This window comes from Neofelis nebulosa, chromosome 3 (assembly GCF_028018385.1).
Source record: "Neofelis nebulosa isolate mNeoNeb1 chromosome 3, mNeoNeb1.pri, whole genome shotgun sequence".
Taxonomy (NCBI): domain Eukaryota; kingdom Metazoa; phylum Chordata; class Mammalia; order Carnivora; family Felidae; genus Neofelis; species Neofelis nebulosa.
In genome coordinates, this window is record NC_080784.1 from 44052301 (window position 1) to 44076778 (window position 24478).

The 24478-nt window shown below is 34.7% G+C and overlaps 2 protein-coding genes across 6 annotated transcripts in view; both read left to right on the top strand.

Moving 5' to 3' along the window:
* The window catches only part of LOC131506707 (A disintegrin and metallopeptidase domain 3-like), a 113510-nt gene extending 103444 nt beyond the window's left edge, over positions 1–10066 (top strand). Inside the window, 2 exon segments of the mRNA XM_058720593.1 lie at positions 4295–4457; positions 9880–10066. Coding sequence (XP_058576576.1) covers positions 4295–4457; positions 9880–9943 — 227 coding nt within the window. The 3' untranslated portion in view covers positions 9944–10066.
* Positions 10067–11792: 1726 nt separating this feature from the next.
* LOC131506708 (disintegrin and metalloproteinase domain-containing protein 18-like) overlaps positions 11793–24478 on the top strand; it is a 136721-nt gene continuing 124035 nt past the window's right edge. Inside the window, exons 1-4 of one of the 5 annotated variants that reach the window (XM_058720597.1) lie at positions 11793–12207; positions 12825–12901; positions 19762–19817; positions 22557–22635. In XM_058720597.1, the coding sequence (XP_058576580.1) occupies positions 11970–12207; positions 12825–12901; positions 19762–19817; positions 22557–22635 (450 nt within the window). In that variant the 5' untranslated portion in view covers positions 11793–11969. The remainder of the gene's footprint in view (positions 12208–12824; positions 12902–19761; positions 19818–22556; positions 22636–24478) is intronic. The other 4 variants (XR_009259102.1, XM_058720596.1, XM_058720595.1 and 1 more) reach the window with 4 other exon arrangements.

The following is a 24478-nucleotide window of genomic DNA, read 5'->3' on the forward strand; positions in this document are numbered from 1 at the left end:
AGAAGGAGGAGAGAGAATCCCAAGTAGGCTCCACACAGTCAGTGTGGAGTCTAATGCGAGGCTTGATGCAGGGCTTGAACTCACAAACTGTAAGATCATGACCTGAGCCAAAACCAAGAGTCGGAAACTCAACCAACTGTGCCACCCAGGTGCCCGTGGGAGGTCTTTAAAACACTGGATTTGGCAATGATTTCTTGGATATGACACCAAAGCACAGAAAAAGAGAAGAAAAAATAGACAAATTGGAATTCATCATAATGAAAAACTGTTACTTATAAAAAGATACCATCAACAAAAATGTAACCCATGAAATGTATCTGATGAAGTATTAATATCCAAAATATTTAAAGAACTCTTAAAACTCAGCAACAAAGAAACTAATTAAAAAATGGGCAAAGGACTTGAATAGACATTTCTCCAAAGAAGATACACAAATGACTGATAAGCAAATGAAAAGATGTTCAACACCACTAATTGCTAGGGAATTGCAAGTCAGAACCACAAGATTCCAATTCATACTTATTAGGATGGCTGTTATAAAAAAAATTCAGAAATATCAAGTGTTGGTGATGATGTGGAGAAATTGGCATCCCTGTTCATTGCTAGTGGGAATGTAACATGATTCAGGCTCTGTGGAAAATAGTATGGTGATTCCTCATAAAATTAAACCTAGAATTACCACATCCTGCAATTCCACATCTAAGTATATACTCAAAAGTATTGAAAGCATGTATTTGAACAGGTATTTGTATACCCATGCTTATAACAGCATTATTTACAATAGCTAAATGGTAGAAATATTTAAATGTCTATCAACAGATAAATGGAGAAACAAAATGTGTCATATACATACAAATGGACTATTATTCAGCTTTAAAAAGGAATGAAATTTGGACACCTGCTACAATGTGGATGGAATACGAAGACCTTATCCTAATTAAAACAAGCCAGTCACACTAGAACAAATATTGGATGATTCTGCTTTTATGAGGCACCTAGAATAGTCAAATTCATAGAAAAAAAAAAGAGAGAAGTGTACTTGTCAGGGATTAGGGGAGTGAAAATGATAAATTAATATTTAAGGGTTCAATTTGTAGGGATGAAAAAGTTCTGGTGTTTGATGGTGGCAATGATGCACTTAAAAATGTTTAAAATTGTAAACTTTATTGTGTATTTTTCCATGATAAAAATTAAATTAGGAAAAATTCCCTTTATATTACCAAAAATAATACAATATTTAGAAATAATGTTATGAAGTATAAGATATGCACTGAAAGCTAAACATGCATTATTGATGGAAAGATCTGCATAAAATGTAAAGACATGCCAGGTTCATGTATTAGAAGTCTCAGTATTGTTGATACAGAAATACCCCTTAAATTGATCTACAAATTCAACACAATTCTTAACAAACCCAAGCACTATTTTTTTAAATTATTTTTGCAGAAGTTGATAAGCTGATCCTAAAAGTCATTCAGAAATTTAAGGGACATGGAATGGTAAAAGAAGTCTTGAAGAAAACTTGAAGCTGAAAACATACTTTCTAATTCCAAAAGATAATCCAAAGCTAAAGTAATCAAGATGGTGTAGTAATAACCTAAAGATAAGGATAGACATTAGTTCAATGGAATAGAATAGAGAGTCCAGAAATAAAACTTCATACTTATAGTCATTCATCTTTGACAAGGATGCCAAGCCAATTCATTGGGGAAAAAATGTCTTTTCAGCAAATGGGAGAAGTAGATAACCACATGTAAAAGAAAGAAGTTAGATTGTTACATCACAATATTCATAAAAATTAATGGAAAATAGATCATAGATCTAAATGTAAGATTTAAACGTATAAAACACAACACACATAACTAAGGTCACTTTGTGACCTTGGCGTAGGCTATGTTTTTAGAGGGCATCAAAGCACAAGTGAAGAAAGAACAATAGATTGATTGAACTTCATCAAAATTAAGAACTTTTGTAGAGCAAATGATACAAACAAGAAAGTGAAAAAGAATCTACCAAATGAGAGAAAATATGTGTAAATCTTATATCTCATATGGGATTTGTATCCAGAATATGTAAACAATACAAGTTCATAATAAAAAAGACTACTCAATAAAAAATAGGAAGAGATTTAAATATACACATTTCCATAAAAAAATTCAAATGGCCAATAAGACTATGAAAAAGATGCTCAACATTTTAGGAAAATGTAAGTCAAAACCAATGAGATACTGTTTAACATTCTTTAGGATGATTATAATAAAAAATACAGGCAGGGCGCCTGGGTGGCTCAGTCATTTAAACATCTGAATCTATTTCAGCTCAGGTCAGGATCTCACAGTTTGTGAGATTGAGCCCCACATAGGGTTCTGTTGGGATTCTTTCTCTCTGCCCCTTCCCTGCTCACTCTCTATCTCTCTGTCTCTGTCTCTGTCTCTCTCTCTCTCTTTCAAAATAAAATAAACATTTTTTTAAAATATAGGCAACATGAGGACATGGATAAATTGGGATCTCCTTGGTACTCTTTTTTCGGCACTGCTCTGACTCTGGTTTCTCCTTTCTACCCTCAACCCAGTGAGAGCTGCCATCTAATTAGCTTTAGGTTGTTTCAGACTGTGTATATGTTTATATATCCTTCCCCTTCTCTCCAGTGCTGCACCCTACAGATTCTAGCCATTACGAGTGTTGTGAATTCTTTCCTCTGCCTCCTTAACTCAGTGGTAATTCTGTATTTTCTAGGACTTCAATTCTCTGTGCTGAGATCAGTAAATTGTCCATGGGTAAACTGGATTCTTATAAAATATATCATGCTTTCTTTCCTTCAGATATTATAGATTTGCATTTTTTGTTGATTTCCAGAAACCATTTCCTTCATGTATTTTGTCCTGTTTCATATTTCTATTTCTATTTCTAATTGCTGTTTCTATTTATTGTATTATAAAAAGGCTAGTTAAGCACTATTTAATGAAAAGTGTTCATCATGGCCAAACTGGAAGCCCTTTCTTCCTTAGAGTAATGGATATTGCCCAATTAATCTAATAATGATTAGGTCCAATTTCTTTAATCAGCCTTTGGAGTAACTAAGGACATGAGAAGGAAGCCCCACTTCCAATATGATAATTTTTAGTTAAGGTGAACTGATGGAGAGTTGACATTTTCTGATGGATGAGGGAGGAAAGGAGGGAGGAAAGATGAGGGAGGAAAGGAAAGGAGGAAAGGAAGGAGAGCCTAAACCCACTATATAGAGCTTAATTTTAATATTTTGTATATATTTGTCAATTTATTTCCTATAATCCATGTAACATACTGAATTACTTTCATTTAGGTAGATCACTTCTTATCAACATATAACTGGATTCTGTCCATGTTTTGAAGTTACTGAATTTTTGTCTTTTTTTGAAAGACACTAAATTCATTTGCATTTAGTGCCATCATAGTCGTTTTAAGGGTAATTCTGATTGCTTAATTTAGCATTATGTACTTTAGTTATCTGGTTTATTTATTTTGTTTAACTGGACTAAGACTTCATAGAGTTTTCTAATTTTCTGTAATGACTTTATAACACCTAGAGGAATATTTATTTTTCTAATTAATGTAGCTAAAAATAGAACAATATCACTATATATAGATAATATGGAAATTTAACCTAGTTTACAGTCATTAATTGTTTTTAAAAGTAGCCATCAGTTATGTCAGTAATTTTTTATTAAGTTAGTTTAAAAAAAAAACACTTTCTTTTTGCTCTATTTTATTTAATGAAAGAACTTATTAAATAAGAATATCAATTTAATGAATTTTAAGTAGTTCGTAGAAGAGAATGCAATAGAATAAGTATATTTAATAAAACACAAAACTAAAGATTAAATATAGACATAAAGATTAAAAGTAAGTATTGTTGGGGCGCTTGGGTGGCTCAGTCGGTTAAGCATCCAACTTCGGCTTAAATCATGATCTCACGGTTCATGAGTTTGAGCTCCTCGTTGGGCCCTGTGCTGACAGCTCAGAGCCTGGAGCCTGCTTTGGATTCTGTCTCCTTCTCTCCCTGCCCCTCCCCACATGTGCTCTCTCTGTCTCTCAAAAATAAATAAATGAAAAAAGAATTTAAAAATAAATATTGTTATTGATATAGATAGATATAGATACACATACACATATGTAATTGTGGTGGATTTTGAAGAATAGTCACAGAATATAGGAAAATACATATTATTTGAATCCCTAACTTTTATAGTTAAAATTACTAATATGCTTTGAATATAAGTTTTGAAAATGTTAAAAGGTACTCTCATGTTTTTAGGTGGAGATGAATACCTGTTTATAAAACAACATGTGGCTTCTCGAAAACATGGCCTCTTGTTTGGTTTCTACATTTTTCTACCTTTCCTTATTTTAATCGCCATCCTTGCTTTTAAATGGAATAAAATACAACTTTGGAACCAAGAGGGAATAGAAAATAAAGGGTAAATAAATTTATTATTGTTTATATTTAATATTAAAATATGGGAAGAATCCAAATGTAATTCAGAATATTGCAAATAGGGATTCCTGGATAGTTTGTGCTATGTTTAGAAATATTGATTCTTAGTATACACAGATTTTTTTCTAAATTTCAGTTAGGTATCTTTTATGTTATTATAGGTCCAGAGACAACTGAAGATACTCAGTTAATTCATAGCGCATTTCAAATTAGAAACCAGGTTGACTATAATTGCTTTAGGAGAAGTTTCTACTTTCCAAGCAACCCCACTTTCCTTGAATTGACATTCATCTGTGCTAAGGACAGTAATAGAGATAGAGAAGCAAATTTTGTGAATAGGATATGTAGAAGGTGAGAAAAATTAAAAAAAAATAAGATAATGAAAAAAGAACATGGAACATGATGCAATTTACACTTAATATTGTTCATATATTTCTAAAAATAAAATTGAGGTACTTTCACAATTGTTTTTATTTTTTTGGTAGAGCTGAGCTTGATTAGGTATTTTATTTTAATTAAACACAATTTATATATGACATTAGTTTCATATATATATAACATAATAATTCAATATTTGTATATATTACAAAACTATCACCACAATAAGTCTAGTTAACATCTGTCACCATACATAGTTACAAATGTTTTCTTCTTGTGATCAGGACTTTTAAGATCTACTCTTTTAGCAAGTTTCAAATATTCAATACCGTGTTATTAATTATAGTCACCATATTGTTTATTATATACCCATGACTTATTTATTTTATAACTGGAAGTTTGTACCTTTTGACCCCCTTCACACATTTTACCTACCCTCTACCCTCATGTCTGGCAACTACTAATCTGTTCTTCTATTTTCTGTGTCTATAAGGGTTTTTTTTTCTTTCCTTTTTTTTTAAATTTTAGATTCCACATATAAGTGAGATCATATGGTAATTGGCCTTCTCTGTCTGAATTACTTCACTTAAATGCTTTTTTTCTCTACTATAGCACCAATATAAGCCAGAACTTTGCTTAGTGAATATTTAGGAAAATGAGAGTGCAGAAGTAAAGGTAAATAAGTGGGGCTTGTTGTTCCATGCTAAAGGAAAATGTCTCCATTTCTGGTGTAGATGGAGATAAAATAATAGAAAATTTCCACCAACACCTCTATTTCCCAAGTTAGTTAATTTTATTTCTTAACAAGTTACAACAACGAGTTAAAGTCAATGTAGTATTCTGCATAATTTATATATACATTTACATATCATCAATTTGTTACAATTTATTTAAAGTCTTCTGGTGATCTTAAGAGATCTTGACAAAATCTGAATAGTTGCTAGAAGGAAACCTGATTTTTGGAAGAGAGATTATAGTAAGGGATCATGAATCATAAATAACAAAATCTAGTCGCAACAGCCTAAGTTTTAGATCAACAATAAGTGGCTTTAGGGCCACAAGGGTATAAGAAATGATGTACAGCTGACGTCCAAAGGGATGGTAATGAATTGGACAGTCAGGAAATAGGTTATTCTTTCTATCACCCAAAGGTTTACGAGTGAAATAATCTCTTCTTGTCTCTCTATCCATTCTTCCAAAATGACTGCTCTGCTTGCACATGGTCCAGTTTACCTATCTTAATCCTTTTCAGATTTGTTTTCAAATAAAATACGAATAACCTTTCCACACCCAATGCTTCTTAGTTCATATTCTCAAGAGATACAAGAAAATAGCTGTGTAAGTGTACCTAAATTCAGCCAATGTTCTGTCTGGATTTATAATTCTGAGTTAGGTGTTCAAACTTGATCTTATCATCTGTAGGTAAGGTATTGTTGCTATGTAGTAAGAACGTGAACACAATGACATGCCTCTTCAACAGGGGTATAGGAGCCAAAGGAAAAAAATGGAGGTTTAATGCCACAGAATGTAACAATGTAGCTGAAAGATACAGAAACCTCATTAAGGACCTCAGTAATAAACGTGAAATCGTTATTTACATAGTTATTTGATAGAATAATATAATTGGAGATATGATAATTTAAGAATTTGAAGACTTGTGTGTAAATGGTCTTTTTTAACTTTGGAGAAGCATTATCAAACATACTACTATTTCATCCTGTCTTCCATGTAGACAAAATAGAAAAAAAGTACTAGATGGATTTAAGTTTGAAATTTTAAATGCTTAACATTCCTAAAACCTAGGTCAACATTAGAAAGACCAAATGCTAGATATGTGATCACTGAGTGGGATATGGGAAGCAAAGGAGATAGCGGTACATGTGAATGGAGTAAATAGTACAAATCTAGTTTTTCTACTTTTCTTGATTTTAAGACTACGTGTTACATAACCCTAAAAGTAATGCTATTTCTTTTATGCAGATATATATCAGAAGACAGCAATAGTAACGGCAATCTGTCATAGAATTAAAGGTGAATTGAAGGAGTCAAATTATTTTAAATGATGTAGTTTTTTTTTTAATTTTTTTTGAAATTAAAAAAATTTAATTTTTAACTATTTCATGAAATAGTTTTTTAAATTTCTAACAATACTTCCTATTCCACATTTCATCATACTGATTCTTATTTATCAATATCATATACTAAAACAAAGACTGAACTCATTTTGTAATTTTGTTTTATATTAATTTAGAAATGTTAATGTTAACTAATATTAGCCAGAGACTTATTAACCAACATTTTTGTAATGACAAATTATTTTGAAATGTTTTAAATGTCTATTTATCTTGAGAGAGAAAGAGAGAGCATATGAGCAGGGAAGGGTCAGAAAGAGGGAGACAGAATCCCAAGCAGGCTCTGCGCTGTCAGCACAGTGCCTGACAGAGGGCTCAAATCCATGAACCTTGAAATCATGACCTGAGCTAAAACCAAGAGTTGGACACTTAACTGACTGAGCCACCCAAGTGCCCAAAGAAATTATTTTAAAGAGAATTTAAAGATGTTCTTAAAATATTTATGAGCATTTATGCATCCTGCTCCCACACTTGGGGTTCCCATTGGTAGTTACACAGATTGACTCCTGATGTTTACATTTCTTTCTCACTAAGACTCCATGGTTATTGTTATTCTCAGTTTAAAGTGAGGGAACAGGCATAAGAAATTTAAATAATTCCCTATGTGTACAGATTGTAGTAAGTTTGAGCCAGAGTTTCATTTAAGACAACCAGACTCTAGGGTTTAACTCTTAAGTACTCTACAATTTTGCACAGTTTGATGTATGCCTGGTAATGAGAAGGAATTTATAATCATTGAGGATCTATTAGATGCCAGGCAAAATGATAAATGCAGTGTCCCTCCAGGGTAGAAAGACAATTCTTTACTATAGATGGGATAGTGTTTGTATCTCTATATATTGAATATATGTACATATATATATATGTATATATACATATATATATATATGTATATATATATGTACACACACATATACATACTTGCATATATACAGATATATCTGAATATATTCTGTATATTCTGTATATATCTATATACAGTATATTCTGTATATTAGGTATATATCTGTATATATTCAAATCTGTAAGTCGATACATAAAGAAATCATAATACTTGACATGTTATACCTATCACTGTGAATAAGTGGAAAAATTAAAAATTCAACCATGAGTGAAAACAAGAGTTCACTCACTTACTAATCTGCTATTCCTCCATATCTTACTTTGATGGAGAATTAAGTCAATGGATCTCTGTTTCCCCATCTTCTGCTACCAAAGAAAACATAATTACTACCCGTTATGAAAAATAGTCTTATTTCTCAGTAGGGATAATTGGGAGATTTGGTGATGAGGGAGAAGCTGGTTTTAAATACAATTGGTTTTAAATATAATCCAATGAGTGGGCCCTATTCAGCAAGAGATGTGTAAACAAAGAATTGGAGGATTTGCAAGTATTGACTCAGTTTAGATATTTAAAAGGAGGTACTTGAACTCCCAGGTTCAGTTCACATGGGGCTTTTATTTAAATGTAAAGGATACAGTGCAGCAAGAGAGAGTGCAGGCAAGCAATGGGCACCAGAGAGATACCTCATGCACAAGGTCTCAAGGTTCCTTACTTTAAATTTTAAACAGCCCATTATAAATTCCACTGCCAATGTCTTGGCAAAAAGTGAAACCAAGCATCCAGGCTTTCCCAGAGATAAAGATAGAGCTTTTCCATTCCAGCTGTAAATCAACTCCTTACAGAGGCATAGAACTGGCAGAGGTCGCCATGCGTATATCTAGGCAGGAGCTTTCCAAGCATGTGAATGATCCAATGAAGTAAGTCAGGAATGTTTGATGAATCACAGTGATGTCAGTTTAGCTGGAGCAGAGTTAGTAAGGGGACTGGGGTAGTGAGTAGGTCAGACGGTAAGACCCTTGTAGGCTGTGGGAGGTCTTGGGGGCTATCTGTGTTTATTTGGAGTGAAAGAAGGAAATCATTGGAGGATTAAGGTTTCAAGCACAAGATTTCCACTTTAAAAGGCTGGTTTCTTGAAAATTGTATGGTGGCAAGAGGAGAAGTGGAGAAACCAGTTGGTGGCGAAATTACTGCAAAATGCAGGAGGAAAAGGATGGTACCTCAGACCAGGGGTAGTGAAGATGGTTTTAGGAATAAATTTTGAAGGAGACAAACAGAATGAATTGGCAGTTTGAATATAAAGTGTAAGAAAATGTGCCTAAATAATGTTTATTGATAAAGCAGCAAGATAAGCAAGGTTAAATGTAAGCACAGACCTGTTTTCAAACTTCTGCTCTTACTACATTTAAAATTTATATTAAAATCTATGTGGGTAATTGTGAACCAAGACAAGTGTCTGGTATGCCATGATAAGGCATTTGTTTTCTCACACACGAGAAAATATTTCTGGTATAGTTAAAGTGTTTTTAAAGTGGTAAGGGAGGGATTCAGCTTGATATGGACTGCTTTTTTACAAATTTGGGGAAAAAGTCAAACTCAGTAAGAACTGGAGGCTAGTAAAACAGCTCCATCTGTATGTATATGGGACGCCTGTTGGAAAGGCACAGAGAGCTTCTTGAAATACTCTTCCTCTGAAGATAAAAATAGACAAATTAGTAGTTATTTATTTCTTCACATATTCTAGTGTTCCTTTCCTCTCTGTTTCCTTGTTGGTGATTTTCTTTAAACCATGTGAAGTGTAGAAACTGTGTAATTAAAATGCTTCTGAATAACTACTTTTAGCATTTCCTTTTACTGTGGCTATCCCAGACAATTTAGGAACAAGAAACCTGGGCTTACAAATTTCATGAAGCACAGGCCTAGATTGTGACACCATAACCAGCATCCTATACACCAATGATTTGCTATACCTCTAGTTGCATAGTAAAATGAGATCACTTTTATTAACAATTAAAACTTAGCATTTCTCTTTTTTTATATTTGTTTTACAACAGTGACAAAACAATGTCAAAAAGCCATAGGTTGGAGAAAGGATATTACCAAGACACTCACCATTAACTGACTTGATTCAAGAAAGAAAGAAAAAAAAAAAAACACAAAAAAACCATGCTATCCTCTCCTTTTGTTATGGCTCAAAGCTTTCAACTTCACAAACAAAAATAAATCCTGAGAGTGAAAGTATGCAGGCTTATGTCTATTGATTCTTCTACATGTTGTGATCCTTTATGGGAAAATAAGCAACTTTTGAACCAGAGAAGCTGTCACATCCCCAGATGTGAACATTCCTTGTTCACTGAGGACACCCACAGTCCATACCTCTCCCAATTGCCCATGATTCCCTGCCCTATCCCTTCCAAGCTTTGGGATATTGAGAGGAAATGTTGCCAGGTAAGGCCAGCCCCAGAACGAACCCCCAGATAGACACTAACATCCATTACATCTCCAGGGAATTGCTCCAACTGTGTTTCTGGTCATAGATAACTGTTGTGTCTCTAGGTGAGAATTCTGTGGCCTCATGTAATTTGAGATCTATGATATATCATTGTCCGTTGGGGAAGCCAGACTTGCTCCTCCTCCTTCGCTGGAGCTGAGCTTTTCTGGGAAATATTTTCTTGCTTCAGGGTCCCCCTCCCCATCTCCCTCTTACTAAGATGAGTGCACTTCTCAAAGTGCACCTCAAAGTGTTGTACATGGATAAGGGAGCCATCAACCTAGCTGGAATCTAATGAGAACCTACAGAGTCTCCCTCAATAAACAAGGATGCTCCTGGTTCAGGGTTGGGGGTACCTCACCACAGAGGCTAAGAGATTCCTTTTCCAAATGTCCATCAACTGATGAATGGATAAACATTGTATGAATAGTGATCTATGCATGCAATGGAATATTATTCAGCCATAAAAAGGAACGAAACACTGATACCCCTACAACATGGATGAACCTTTAAAACCATTCTGCTAAGTATATAAATCCAGCCACAAAACCCATATGTTGTTTATTTGTATGAAATATTCAGAATGGGGACATCTATACAGGCAAAGATTAGTGGTTACTTATGGCTGGGTTGTTTAGGTGGGGGATGAAGATCTGGGGTGAGGGGTAGTGATAATTAAAGGGTACAGGGTTCCTTTCGAAATGATGAAACTAAAATAGACTGTGGTGATGGCTGCACACATCTGTAAATATATGGAAAATCCTAAAAATCATTCAATTGTACACTTTAGTGGGTGATTTGTGTGGTTAAGAAACATACATATCAGGATGATTCTACCACAACTTTCCATCATCCTCAATACCACTAACTTATTTTAGGGCATTATGATCACTGGCCTACCTTATTTTTAATAAGAATTTCTAAGGATCCCAGGTATACTACCACCTAGCAGATCCAAGTTTGAAGCCTGACTGGAGTTTAACGTTGCAACTGTTGACACAATTCATCCTTGGCATAGGGTGTACTGGGATATAAGAAGATAAAAGTGAGAGATGCGTGGAAGTTGAGTTGGGTCTTGGACATGTGTGATTTAAGATTTCTCTTAGAATATTTAATGACAATTGCATGCTCTTGTCCAGCCAAGACACATTTCCTGTTTGCCTTGCTGCCTCAGCACTTTTACAGCTTTCTGCTAGTGCTCAGAGTAACTGTTAACAAAACACCTACGTTGCTTGTTAAAGTTTCCTTTCCCTTTCTTCAGCTGATTACAATCTAATACTGTATGAATAGGCACGCTGTTGATGAAAAGCGCTTTTGGATTGCCTTATCCAGGATCAAGATCAATATTCTTGATTTTTCCTTATTTGCAAAGATACTAAATTAAGTCCGCAGTAGCACGATTCAAGCAGGAAATTTCTTGTAAAAGTGGTTAACGTCTCTATTTTCCTCTCTCCTCCATCACAGCAAATAAAAAAACATGCCAGAAAACCATGACGCAGAGAATCAAAATTACCGAGAACTTCAGAGAAACAAATCACGCCTCGTTGCCCCTGTGTCGCTAATGAAGAGTCTGATCAGTGACAACTTAGCCAGAACAAATCAGTTGTGTGCAAAGGCATAGGCTTGTGTCTGGTGCTTCCTCTCCTTTGACCCATGGAAGCCGCTGATCCGCTTAGGGCCCTGAGGGTGAGCCAGCGCGAGCTGAAAGCAAGCACAATCCTCACCCGCAGGGCCGGGCCAGCATGCTGGACTCCTCAGCGTTCTCCTGCCCGCGAGCCTCAGAGCTGCCCAACGGCCTTCAGCCTTGGTCGTGCTTGCAAGCGCTTTGACCCCGCCATGTTCCTTCTCTTTGCACTGCTCTGTGCGCTTGGAGGACTGCACGCCCTCCTGGGTAAGATTGGGAAGACTGGGAAGCCTGGATTTCCTTCTCCTTTTGCCTCGAAGCAGGGCTGGGCTCTGCCAGGAGAGCAATTTTCTATGTGGTACTCCTATGGCCTCCTATGGCTTTCCCCTTCTGATCTCCTGCTGGTGCCTTCCCCAGCATCTCTCCCCCCTCCCCACCCCCAGGCCCGGGTAGGTGACTGAGGATGTTAGCCAAGGTATCTACTCCACGCATCAGGGTCTAGAGTCTTAGCAGTTGAAATGCAGCCAGTCTTCCTGGCCAGAGGTTCTAGAGGGGTGAGTCCTGCCCTGGGTTTATTCCCCAGAGTCCCAAGGAAATGGGCACTGACGGTCCTGTAGGATGGTCCTGTAGAACTGTAATGTCTACTTTTTGTTCATTTGTTTGAATCTTAGCCATTTTGAGTGTGCCCCTGGAAATCTAGTGGAAGTTGTACACCAAGGAGGGTGGGCACATCTATGGAAGTTTACTTTCAATTTGAGACCGCCATGTACTCAGGATTAAGAACTCCATGCTCAACCAAGAAGATTGTTGCCAAAAAAACAAAAACAAAAACAAAAAAAAACCAAAAAAAAACAAAAACACAAAAACCCATTTTCCTACTGCAGATTCTGAAGAAATATTACTGCATGTCACAGTTCCATGGAAGATAAAGTCAAATGAGAGTGAAGATTCAGAGAAGCAGGTGAACAATCAAGAATATTTGTTTTATAATTTAAAACTTTAAGTCTCTTTTTATTTACCTTTGCATTAAGTCAGATCATACTGATCTGTAGCCACTTGCAAAGGAAAATATTTCCCTGCGTTATTTTGTCTCTTAGTATATTCTGATCCTCCCTTCCCCACACTTCTGCTAACTTTTGTGCCCTTCTCATCTCTCCATTTCTTCTGACATACTTGCACACAACTTCCAAAAAATAGTAAACTCTTCTCAGGAGTAATACGGGTAGAAAAAAAAATCAGTATGAAATATGTGTAACAGTGGTCCACCCTGCAATTATTACAAATTTGTGAATGGCCACTAAAACGACAAAAAAGAAAAAAAAATGATCTCCAGGAAAATTTTGACCCAGAAGCATCAGACTTTGTAGAGGTAATAGCCAAAGAAAGAAGGTAAGAAAAAGAAAAAAAATGTCATATTTGCCTGCATATAATGAAAAAGATTATAATAAATAAATACTAATTGGAAAAAGAAGTTGAAAATGCTTAGTTGCTATATAAAAAGAGTTAAATTGAAGGCATCCACTCTTGAATATTTTCTCAACTAAAATATTTCAAATTTGTATAGTTTTCATATTTTACATATTAAACTGGATGTCACAATAAAGGGGTTTAGATTTCCATGTTGTTAAAATGCTGTAGTCAATATATTTTATTATATTGTATTGTATTATATTATATTTATTATAATAATATAAATATATTATATTTCCAGGTAACCCTGGAAAAAATTTTCAGGTTGAAGGAACAATTTTTGAAATAAAAGTTAAAAAAATTAAGAATTCATTAACTGTGTTTTGACATATAGAATTGGAGCTTATCCTGATTAAGTTCTACTACTGAACAATTATAATAAAAAATAAAATGTGTGCGAAAATGTACTTGAAAATCATAATAAAATAATTTCCTTTAGAGTAGTTGTATTTCTTATACTAATCTCATTTAATTCTTACATTAACCTTCTGAAATAGGAAATATATATATATATAATACATACACACATGTATTTAGAAAAAAAGATTAAAAATGTTAAGGGCATCAAACCTATAAGCTTTAGGACATGGAATCTAATCTTTAATTTATAACTCCAATTTCATTATAAGTAAACTACTTTTTTCTGAAAAACTTCTTTGCATAAAACATGTTTTGTTTATTTTTTCTGATTTACTTCTGTTTGTACTTCTGTTTGTCACTGCATGGTCACTTTAAACTTCAAGCTGTTTACTTCAAATTGCCTGTCACAAAGCATATGGCAACATTGAGGAAAATGACTTTTTTTTTGGCACATGAAAATTTTTTACTATCATGTTTTCACCATCAAAACTTATGATCTTGGTCTTTCCTTCTTGCCTTTGTGTAAGGCCAAAAGAAAGATGCTGGCTACTTTGACGGCCTTAAAGCAAACTCCAGGAATGTCACTAACAGCATGACCTTTGCAACCAAATCTAACAACCAGAACTTCATCATTTTCCTCAATAAAATCCAAACAACAATCATTGGATAAAAAGGCTGTGATTTTTTAGCCTTTCTTGATCAGCTGGACCCTGAGACACTTCCTGATGGCTAAATTTAGCTATTTGGCTTCAACACCTACTTTTTCCAGTACAATTCCCTTTGCATGGGAAGCACCTCCAAAAGGGTTGGCATTCAGGGCTGTGTCCAGATAGGCCTTCATGTACTTTGATCATGCTTCTTCTGATGCATTGGTGGCTGTGAGCTTCCTGGCAGTATGAAAACTGCTACACTTGCCCATCCTGCCAGTATCATGGGCCTGAACAAAAGAGGTAGTAGGGACATTTTACCAAGATTAATTATTCTAATTCACAAGCACAGAACATCTTTTCATTCATTTGTGTCTTCTTCAATTTCTTTTATCAATATATTATAGTTCTCTGTGTACAGATATTTTACCTCTTTGGTAAAATTTGTTTCTAGATATTCTTCTTGATATTGTTTTTTTTTTTAATTTATCTTTCTGGGAGTTCATTATTTGTATATCTAAATTTAACAGATTGCACAAGTAATTTTATATTCTGCAACTTTACTTAATTTATTCATTCTAATATTTTTGTTTTGGTGGCATCTTTGTATATATGATCTCATGTCAATTGCAAAGAGTGACATTTTTATTTATTCTTTTTCATTTTGGATGCCTCTTATTTCCTTTTGTTGACTAATTGCTGTGGCTAAGACTTCCAGTACTATGTAGAATAAAAGTGGTGAGTGTGGGGATCCTTATCTTCTTCCTGAACTTCAAGGAAAAGTTTTCAGGTTTTCCTCATTGAGTAAGGTGTTAGTTATAGGTTAGTCATATATGGCCTTTATTATGCTGAGGTACATTTCTCCTATCAGCACTTTTCTGACAGCTTTTATCATAATTGGAGTTGAATTTTATTCAATGCTTTTTGGGCATCTATGGAGATGATCATATGATTTTCATCCTTCATCTTGTTAATATTGTATTATCACTTTGATTGCAAATGTTGAAACATTCTTGCAACCCTGGAATAAATCCCACTTTATTTTGGTGTTTGATCATTTTAATGTATTGTTGAATTTGCTTCCTAATATTTTTTGAGGATTTTTGCATCTATGTTGATCAAAGATAATGGCTTATAATTTTCTTTTTCATGGTGTCCTTCTTGGTTTTGCTATCACAGTAATGCTGGCCTCACAAAATGTATTTGGAAGTGTTTCCTGCTATTTAAGCTTTTGGAAGATTTTAAGAAGAATACATGCAAAATCTTTTTTTTTTTCTTGTTTTGAATGTATTCACAGTGACCCATATGATCCTGGACTTTTGTTTGTTGGGAGATTTTTGATTACAGATTCAGTCTCCATACTAGTAATCAGATTGTCTGTTACTTCATGATTCAGTTTTAGAAAATTGTATGTTTCAAAGAATTTATACACTTCTAGGTTGTCCAATTTGTTGGTGTGTAATTGTTCATAATAGTCTCTTATGATTTTTTAGATTTCTGTGCTGTCAGTTTTAACTTCTCTTTGATTTCTGATTTTATTAGTGTCTTCTTTTTTGTTGTTGTTTTTTGTTTGTTTTGGTTTGGTTTTGGGTGTTTTGTTTTTGTTTTTGTTTTTTTTTTTTTGGTTAGTCTAGCTAAAGGTTTGTCCATTTTGTTTTATTTTTTTTCAAAGAACCAGCTCTTAGTTGCATTGATCTCTTCCATTTTTTGTCTCTTTTTATTTATTCCTCCTCTGATCTTTATTGTTTTCTTTCTTCTACTGACCTTGGGCTTTGTTTGTTTGTTTTCTAACTCCTTCAGATATACACTTAGACTTATATAGTAGGACTGTATTGCTGTGATCTTTCCTTTTAGAACCACTTTTGCTGCATCTCAAGGATTTTGATATGTTGTATTTCTGCTTTCATTCATGTCTAGGTATTTTTTCTTTGATTTCTTTCTTTAAAAATGTTGCTTATTTATTTTTGAAAGAGAGAATGTGTGTGCACGAGTGAGGTGGGGACAGAGAGAGAATCCCAAGTAGGCTCTATGATGTCGATGCATAGGCCAATGCTAGTCTTGAACCCACGAACTGTGAGATCATGACCTGAACCAAAACAAGAGATGCTTAACTGACTGAGCCACCCATCTCTTTGATTTATTTGTTTGACCCATTGAATGTTTACTAGCATGTTGTTTAATCTCCACATATTTATAGTTTTTTTTCCAGTTTTCTTCTTCTAATTGACTTTTATACCATCTCATTTGGAAGAGATCCTTGATATGATTTCGGTATTTTGATGATGTCTTGTTTTGTAGTCTAACATGTGATATGTCCTGGAGGATGTTTTATGTGGATTTGAGAAGAATGCATATTCTGTTGCTTTTGGATAGAATATTCTGTGTAACACTATTGTCTGTTTGGTTTAATGTTTTTTAAGACAGATGTTTCCTTATTGATTTTCTATCTAGTTGATCTATCCACTGAGATAAGTGGGGGTTAAATTCCCTGCTATTACTATATAGCTTTTAATTTCTCTGCTTAAATATGTTAATATTTCTTTATGTGTCCTGGTGCTTCTATGTTGGGTGTGTATATATTTATAAATGTTATATCTTCTTGTTAAATTGACCCCTTTATCATTACGTAAAGTCTTTCTTTATTATTACAGTCCTTGTTTTAGAGTCTATTTTGTTGGCTATGAATATAGGTATGCCAGCTTTTTTGTTTGTTTCCATTCCATGGAATATCTTTCTCTATCCCTTCACTTTCAGCTTGTGTTTGTCCTTTCTTCTGAAATTAGTCTTATGTGTGTAGAACACAGATGAGTCTTGTTTTTTTTAATCCATTCAACCATTTTATGTCTTTTGATTTTAAGGTCCATTTACATTTAAAGTCATTATTGATACACATGTAGTTATTGCCATTTTGCTAAAGGTTTTCAGGATGTTCCTTTCTTCTTCTATTTCTCTCTTCCCTAGTGGTTTGATGTCTTTTGTTAGTGTTATGTTTATATTTCTGTCTCATTTTCTTTTGTGTATTTACTTTTGGTATGTATGTGTGATTGTTGTGAGGTTTACATATAATTTCCTATGTTATATGAGTTGAGTTGACAGCAAATTAAATTTAAACACTTTCCAAAACTTTCCATTTTTCTCCTCCTGTCGTGTTTTATATTTTTATGGCACATTTGCATCTTTTATGTTAGGTACGCTCTAACTAATTATTATGGTTTTAGCTAGTTTTACCATATTTTTCTTTTAACCTTCATACTTGCTTTATAAGTGATTGATCCACTATCTTTACTATGCATTTACCTTTTCCAAAGAGCTTTGTTACTTTCATATGTTTACCTGTTATTAGTTGTTGTCATTTCTTTTCAGTTTAGAGAAGTCCTTTAAACATTTCTTTTCAGGCCATTTTAGTGGTGATGAACTGCTTTAGGTTTTGCTTAACTTGAAAACTTAATCTCTTTATTTAGTTCTGAATAATAGCCTTACCAGGTAGAGAATTGTTGGTTGAAAATTCCTCCACTCAGCACTTTGAATATGTCATTTTACTGTCTTCTGGCTTGCATTATTTCTGCTGAAAAACATGCTGATTTATGAGATTAGATTTACAAGATTTCCTTGCATATAGTACATTGTACTTCTTTTGCTGCTTTTAAGAGTCTCTCTTTATTTTTAAACTTAACCATTTTAACTGTATTATATCTTGGTGTGGATCTGTTTGGGTTTATTTTATTTGGGACTGCTTAGCCTTCCTGAACCTGTTTCCTTCCTCAGATTAGGGAAATTTCTGTCATTATTTCTTCAATTAAGTTTTTGGCCCGTTCTCTCTTTGCTCCTTCTGGGATCACTATAGTTTAAGTATTATTCCACTTGATGTTGTACTTAAGGACTCTTAGTTATCTTCATTTTTTAGCTCTTTTTTTTTCCTGGTCTCTCTGGGTGAGTTCTGCTGCTCTGTTTTCCAGCTCAGTGATCCAGTCTTTGGCCTCGTTCTGTGTGCTGTTGAACTCCTCTAGTGTAGTTTTCAGTTTAGTTATGTCCTTATTTAGCTCTTTGACTTCTGTTTAGAACCTTCTTATATTTCCTGTCTCTTTGTTGAGGATCTCACTGTGTTCATCTACTCTTCTTCCAAGTTTGGTGAACATCTATATGACCATTACTTTTAACTCTTTATTAGGTTGATTGCTCATCTCCATTTCATTGAAGTCTTATGTTTTTTTTTTCTTTCATTTGGAACATATTTGCCTGTCTCTTCATTTTTCCTTACTTTCTGTGTTTGTTCCTATGTATTAGACAAATCAGCTACATCTCCTAATCTTGAAGGAACAGCTTTTTGTAGTTCTAACAAGAACCCTGAAAGCACAGTTCCCTCTGACCACTAGAGTAACATGCTCAAGGGATATCATCCTTAAGGTATATGCTCTGCACACCTATCTGCAGTGTATGGGTGCTCAGAGCTGGTATCCAGCATAGGTACATCATATAGTGGCACTGAGGTCCAAAGGTGAGTTGGGCTGGTGCCTGGCATGGCTGTATAGTATGGCTGTGATGCCATAGTGTGGACATGGTTCTTACAGCCCAAAGACTGTAGCAGGTTAGAGAGATATTCCAAAATGGTGCCCACCAGCACTGACATTAGCAAAGTAGGATGATGTTGCAGATGTGGCACCCACCAGTTTCTCTGTCCCCAGAGAAAGTTCCAACAGTTTACTGCTTCTTTGGCAAGTGCTTTAAGTTTAGTAAATGGGTCTTTTCACATATGGTCCAGGTGCTTTTCAAATTAGCATTTTTTGCTCTGGGTCCCAGGTTTAGTGATTCTGCATGTGATCTTTTTAAGAGTGGGTTCTCCATGCTCTACAGTTCTATAGTTTTCCTGGATGTAATAGCTATTGTTTTTCAAACCTCAGCATTTAGGGGGCTCATCTCTCTTAGGTAGGGTCTAACAATTTAGCTATCTGTTGTATAGCACAAACCTCTGACTCCTTGGTATTTTTGTTTCCCATCCCGATTATGTGTCACCCTGCTTGAATAGGTTTTGTCTTGTTTTGATTTGTTTTGTTTTTCGGCAACGTGGTGTCTCTCCCTCTCTTATCCATCTCAATGCTGTCTTTTTTGTCTTTTGCTATAGAGTCTCTGTGCATCCCGTTTTCCAGTCTTTTTCAGAATAAATTACTCCATATGTAGTTGTATATTGGTTGTAACCATGGGAGGAAGGAGTTCATGATCTTCTGATATTGTTATCTTGAACCCATTTCCCCAAATGAATTGTTTCATTTACATGAGACAAAAATAGTGTTTCAGTTTGTATATTTCTGATTTACTAAATCATCTTTATTTATTTGCTTTATTTTAGGTGATTTATGTCATTACAATTGATGAAAAACCATACACTCTGCATCTCAGAAAACAGTAAGATGTAATTTTCCATTAAAGCTTAGATTTTAATTTTAAATATATTTTTAAATTTTTTTAATGTTTTTATTTATTTTTAGGAGAGAGACAGAGAGAGAGAGAGAGAGAGTGAGAGCATGAGCAGGGGAAGGGCAGAGAGAGACAGAGGGAGACACAGAATCCAAAGCAGACTCCAGGCTCTGAGCTATCATCACAGAGCCTGACTCAGGGCTCGAACCCACAAACTGTGAGATCATGACCTGGGCCAAAGTCGGGCGCTTAACCAACTAAGCCACCCAGGTGCCCCTAATTTTAAATATTTTTGTACGCTGTTTAAATTAAAGAATGCAATATAATGTAGACTGTCTTTCTATTTTTCAATCAAGATTAATTACGTCTTGAATAATAGAAGAGTAGAATGATGTATAATAGAATGTTATATTTTAATTTTCTAGCTTATTATTTTCAAATTAAAAAATAAGCTACTTATTTCTAGATCTTCAACTGAGTATAAAGCCATTGAGCCCAAGAACTGTAATTTATGTATTAAATAAATATGTCTGATGTGAAATCAAACATGGTTACACATCAAATGGTTTATTGGTGGAAAAGTCAATGGCATACATTTTATGAATGTATTAATTATATATGTATTTATTTTTAACAAGTCTATTGGGTACATTCATGTATCACAAAACTCACTCAACTGTATAATGCAATAACTTTACACTGTGCAGCACTGCAACCATCAACCATAAATCAGTTGTAGAATGTTTCATATTCTGCATAAGATCCTCACGCTGTTTCATATTTAATCCCTGTGTTCATCCACAACTACAGGCAACTATCAATCTATTTTGTGTCTCCTAATTTGCATTTTCTCAGCATTTCATGCAAGTGGAATTAAACAGCCTTTTCTTTGCCTGCATCTTTGAAAATATATATTTGTAACAACTGCATTTTGTCTGCCTGCATCTCTGTAGTTGAACAAGGATAAAGAAAACTACCCACTTAATTTATGACTGTTCCCATCTAATTCATGACCATTAAACTCATGTTGGTTTTTAATGTCTGTACAACTCCATTGAAATATTTTTTGATAAGACCATCAATGATCTTTACGTTGCTGAATGCCAGTTATGTTTTAGGTTTCATTTTTCTTTACCAAATGGCAGCATCTTGTGTAGCTTATCAGAATCTCCTCAGAAAATACTTTCTTCATCTGGCTTCATTTCTTCATTTGGCCAGAACACTGTGGACTCCTGGTTTAACTTTTACCATTGTGTTTACTCTCTCAGTTTTGTTTGGCTATTTGTTTCAACTTGTTTGTTTTTTATATTCTTCTTCATCTTTCCAATCTTAGAGTACTCCATGGTACTTTTCTTGAATCTTGTTTTTCCCTAGCTACATTCAATGACCTTATTATTTCATCCTTTCTTGTAGCTTTAATATTGATTACCTCCAAGTTATATCCCTACTTTATTCCTCTCCAATGGACATCATATTCATTTATCTGACTATTTATTTGATTATCAAGTGTTTGCTAGAATTCTCATACTTAACATATCCAAAATATACATCTGATCCTCCCTCAAAATTTATCCTTCCTACAGTCATCTAAGCAAATGGCAATTCTATTCTTCTAGTTTCTCAAAACAAAATCTTGGAGCCGTCCTTGATATCTTTTTTTTCTTCTGTTTTCCCTCACAATGGATTATTAATCCCAGTGGATTATTAAATTCCAAGTGTTCAGTCTTCAAAATATACCCATAATTGAACCTCCACCACTGCTAACTGTCTTAATTCAAGTCACAATCATATCTTGCCTGGATGATTGTAAGAGCCTAACTGCTTTCTCTGCTTCTACTTACTTGCCCTACAGATAATTCTCAACAAGCATTCAATCTGACTCTATTAAAATGTTGGTCTGAAGGGTCCCTGACTGGCTCAGTAAGAAGAGCATGTGACTCTTGATCTTATGAGTTTGAGCCCCACATAGGGTGTAGAGATAAATAAGTAAAACTTAAAAAAATAAAGTATCAATCTGATCATATCATTTATTTGTTCAAAATCTTCTCATCTCTGTGACACCATCTCTTACTACTGTCTCTCATCTTCAATCAGCATTTCATTCCAGTCACATCTTCCCCTAGCTGTTCTTTATATATAGAATGCATATTTTGGCCTCATGATCTTTGGATTTTCTCCTAACTCTGTCTGGAGTAACATATCTATGCAAATCCATGTGGCCTGTTTTTAGGTCTCTACTCAATCTATTCAGTGAGCTTTTCTATGCTATTTACACTTTGCAGCCTATCTACACTTTGCAACCTATCTACACTTTGCAACCAACTTCCTTCACCCAGGCCTTATTTAATAACATGCTTAACATCTAACATGCTAGCAGTGTGTGTCCTTTATTGTCATGAAAACCAGTGGTTTTGTCTTTTGTTTACTGCTGTATCCTAATGCCTAGAAGAGGATCTGTCAGGAGGCACTCAGTAAATATATGTTAGATGAAGATATACACAGGCACACACTGATACAGAGGATTTCAGTCTGTTCCAGTGTTAAGAAAAGCTGAACTTTCTGATATGCTAGTTCTGTCAATTTAAACTGTTATGCCACACTAAAATTACTCTAATTAAAGCATATTATTATATAAATCCAGTATATTTCACATTTATCTTTATTATAGTAATGTTTATATTCCTATTAAGTTCATGACCGACCATTTTTTATTTTTGTTTTTCTTAGCTCATTCTTATCCCAGAACTTTTTGGTTTATACATATAATGAAACTGGATTTTTGCATTCAGAGTCATCATATTTTAAGGTAAGCTTAAGATGGCTTAGATATTTATTATCATATGTTTATTGAAGTGGCCATACCATTATCATTGGGATATGTTTGTTCCGTGAGGACAATTTAATACAAATATTTTATTCCATATAATTGACCTGTTATGTGGTTGATTGTTGTACATAAAAATAGTGAGAGAAATGGAGCTAAGATGGTGGAGGACCACTAAGCTTGTCTCATCCCTTGAACACAGCTAAATAGTTATCAAATCATTCTGAACACAGCAGACCAAAACACACCCAGGATCTAGTTTTTTGTTTCCTGCTTTTTGTGTTTGTTCTGTTTGTTTGTATGTTTTTTTTTCTTCCTTTTTTTTCCTTGTCTTTGCTCTTTTCTTTTCTGGACAAAATGACAAGATGGAGAAACCCTAAAAGAAAGAACAGAACTCATGGCCAGGGATTTAATCAACACAGATATAAGTAAGATGTCTGAACTAGAATATAAAACCGCAATAATGGGGTGCCTGCGTGGCTCAGTTGGTTAAGCATCTGACTAGTGGTTTCAGTTCAGGTCATGATCTCACGGTTTGTGAGTTCAAGGCCAACATTGGGCTCTCCACTTTCAGTGCAGAGCCTGCTAGGGATTCTCTCTCTCTCTCCCGCTCTCTCTGTCCTTCATGAATTCTCTCTCTCTCTCTCTCAGAATAAACAAATAAACTTACATATATAAATAAAACCACGATTATAATAATATTAGCTGTGGTTGAAAAAGCATAGAAGATACCAGAGAATCCTTTTCTGAAGAGATAAAAGAACTAGAATCTAGTCAGGCTGAAATTAAAAAATCTATAACCTACATACAATCTCAATGGATGCCATGATTGTGAGGGTGGATGAAACAGAGTAGTGAATCAGTGATATAGAAGATAAAATTATGGAAAATAATGAAGCTGAAAGAAAAGGAATACAAAGGCCAAATATCATGATACAGCAATTAGAGAACTCAGCAACCTATTAAAGAGGTAGGACATTTTGTATCATAGAAGTTCCAGAAGATGAAGAGAGAGAAAAAGGGGCAGAAGGTTTGTTTATGTGAACAAATTATAGCTGAAAACTTCCCTTATCTGGGGAAGGACATAGACATCAAAATCCAAGAACAGAAAACTCACATTAAATTCAACAGAAGCTGGGGCACCTGGGTGGCTCAGTTAGTTAAGTGTCCAACTTTGGCTCAGGTCATGATCTCATGGTCTATGGGTTCAAGCCCCGCATCAGGCTCTGTGCTGACAGCTTGGAGCCTGGAGTCTGCTTTGGATTCTGCGTCTCCCTCTGTCTCTGCCCCTCCCCTGCCCATGCTCTGTCTCTCTCTGTAAAAAAGGAATAAATGTTAAAATAAATTGAAAAAAATTCAACAGAAGCTGACCATCAGCAAGCCATATCATAGTCAAATTCACAAAATACTCAGACAAGTAAAGAATCCTGAAAGCAACAAGAGAAAAAAAATTCTTAAACTACAAGGGAAGACCAGGTTTACAGCAGATTTATCAACAGAAACTTGGCAGGCCAGAAGGGAGTGGCGGGATATTTTCAGTGTGCTAAGTGGGAAAAAAATGCAGCCAAGAATTCTTTATCCAGCAAAGGGGTCGTTCAGAATAGAAGTTTCTCAGACAAACAAAAACTAAGAAACTTTGTGACCACTAACCCAGCCCTGCAAGAAATTTTAATGGGGACTGTTTGAGTGGAGAAAAGACAAAACAAAACAAAAAAGACCAAAAGTAACAAAGATGAGAAAGGACAAGAGAACATCACCAGAAACATCAACCCTACAGGCAACACAATGGCACTAAATTCATGTCTTTCTATACTTCCTCTAAATG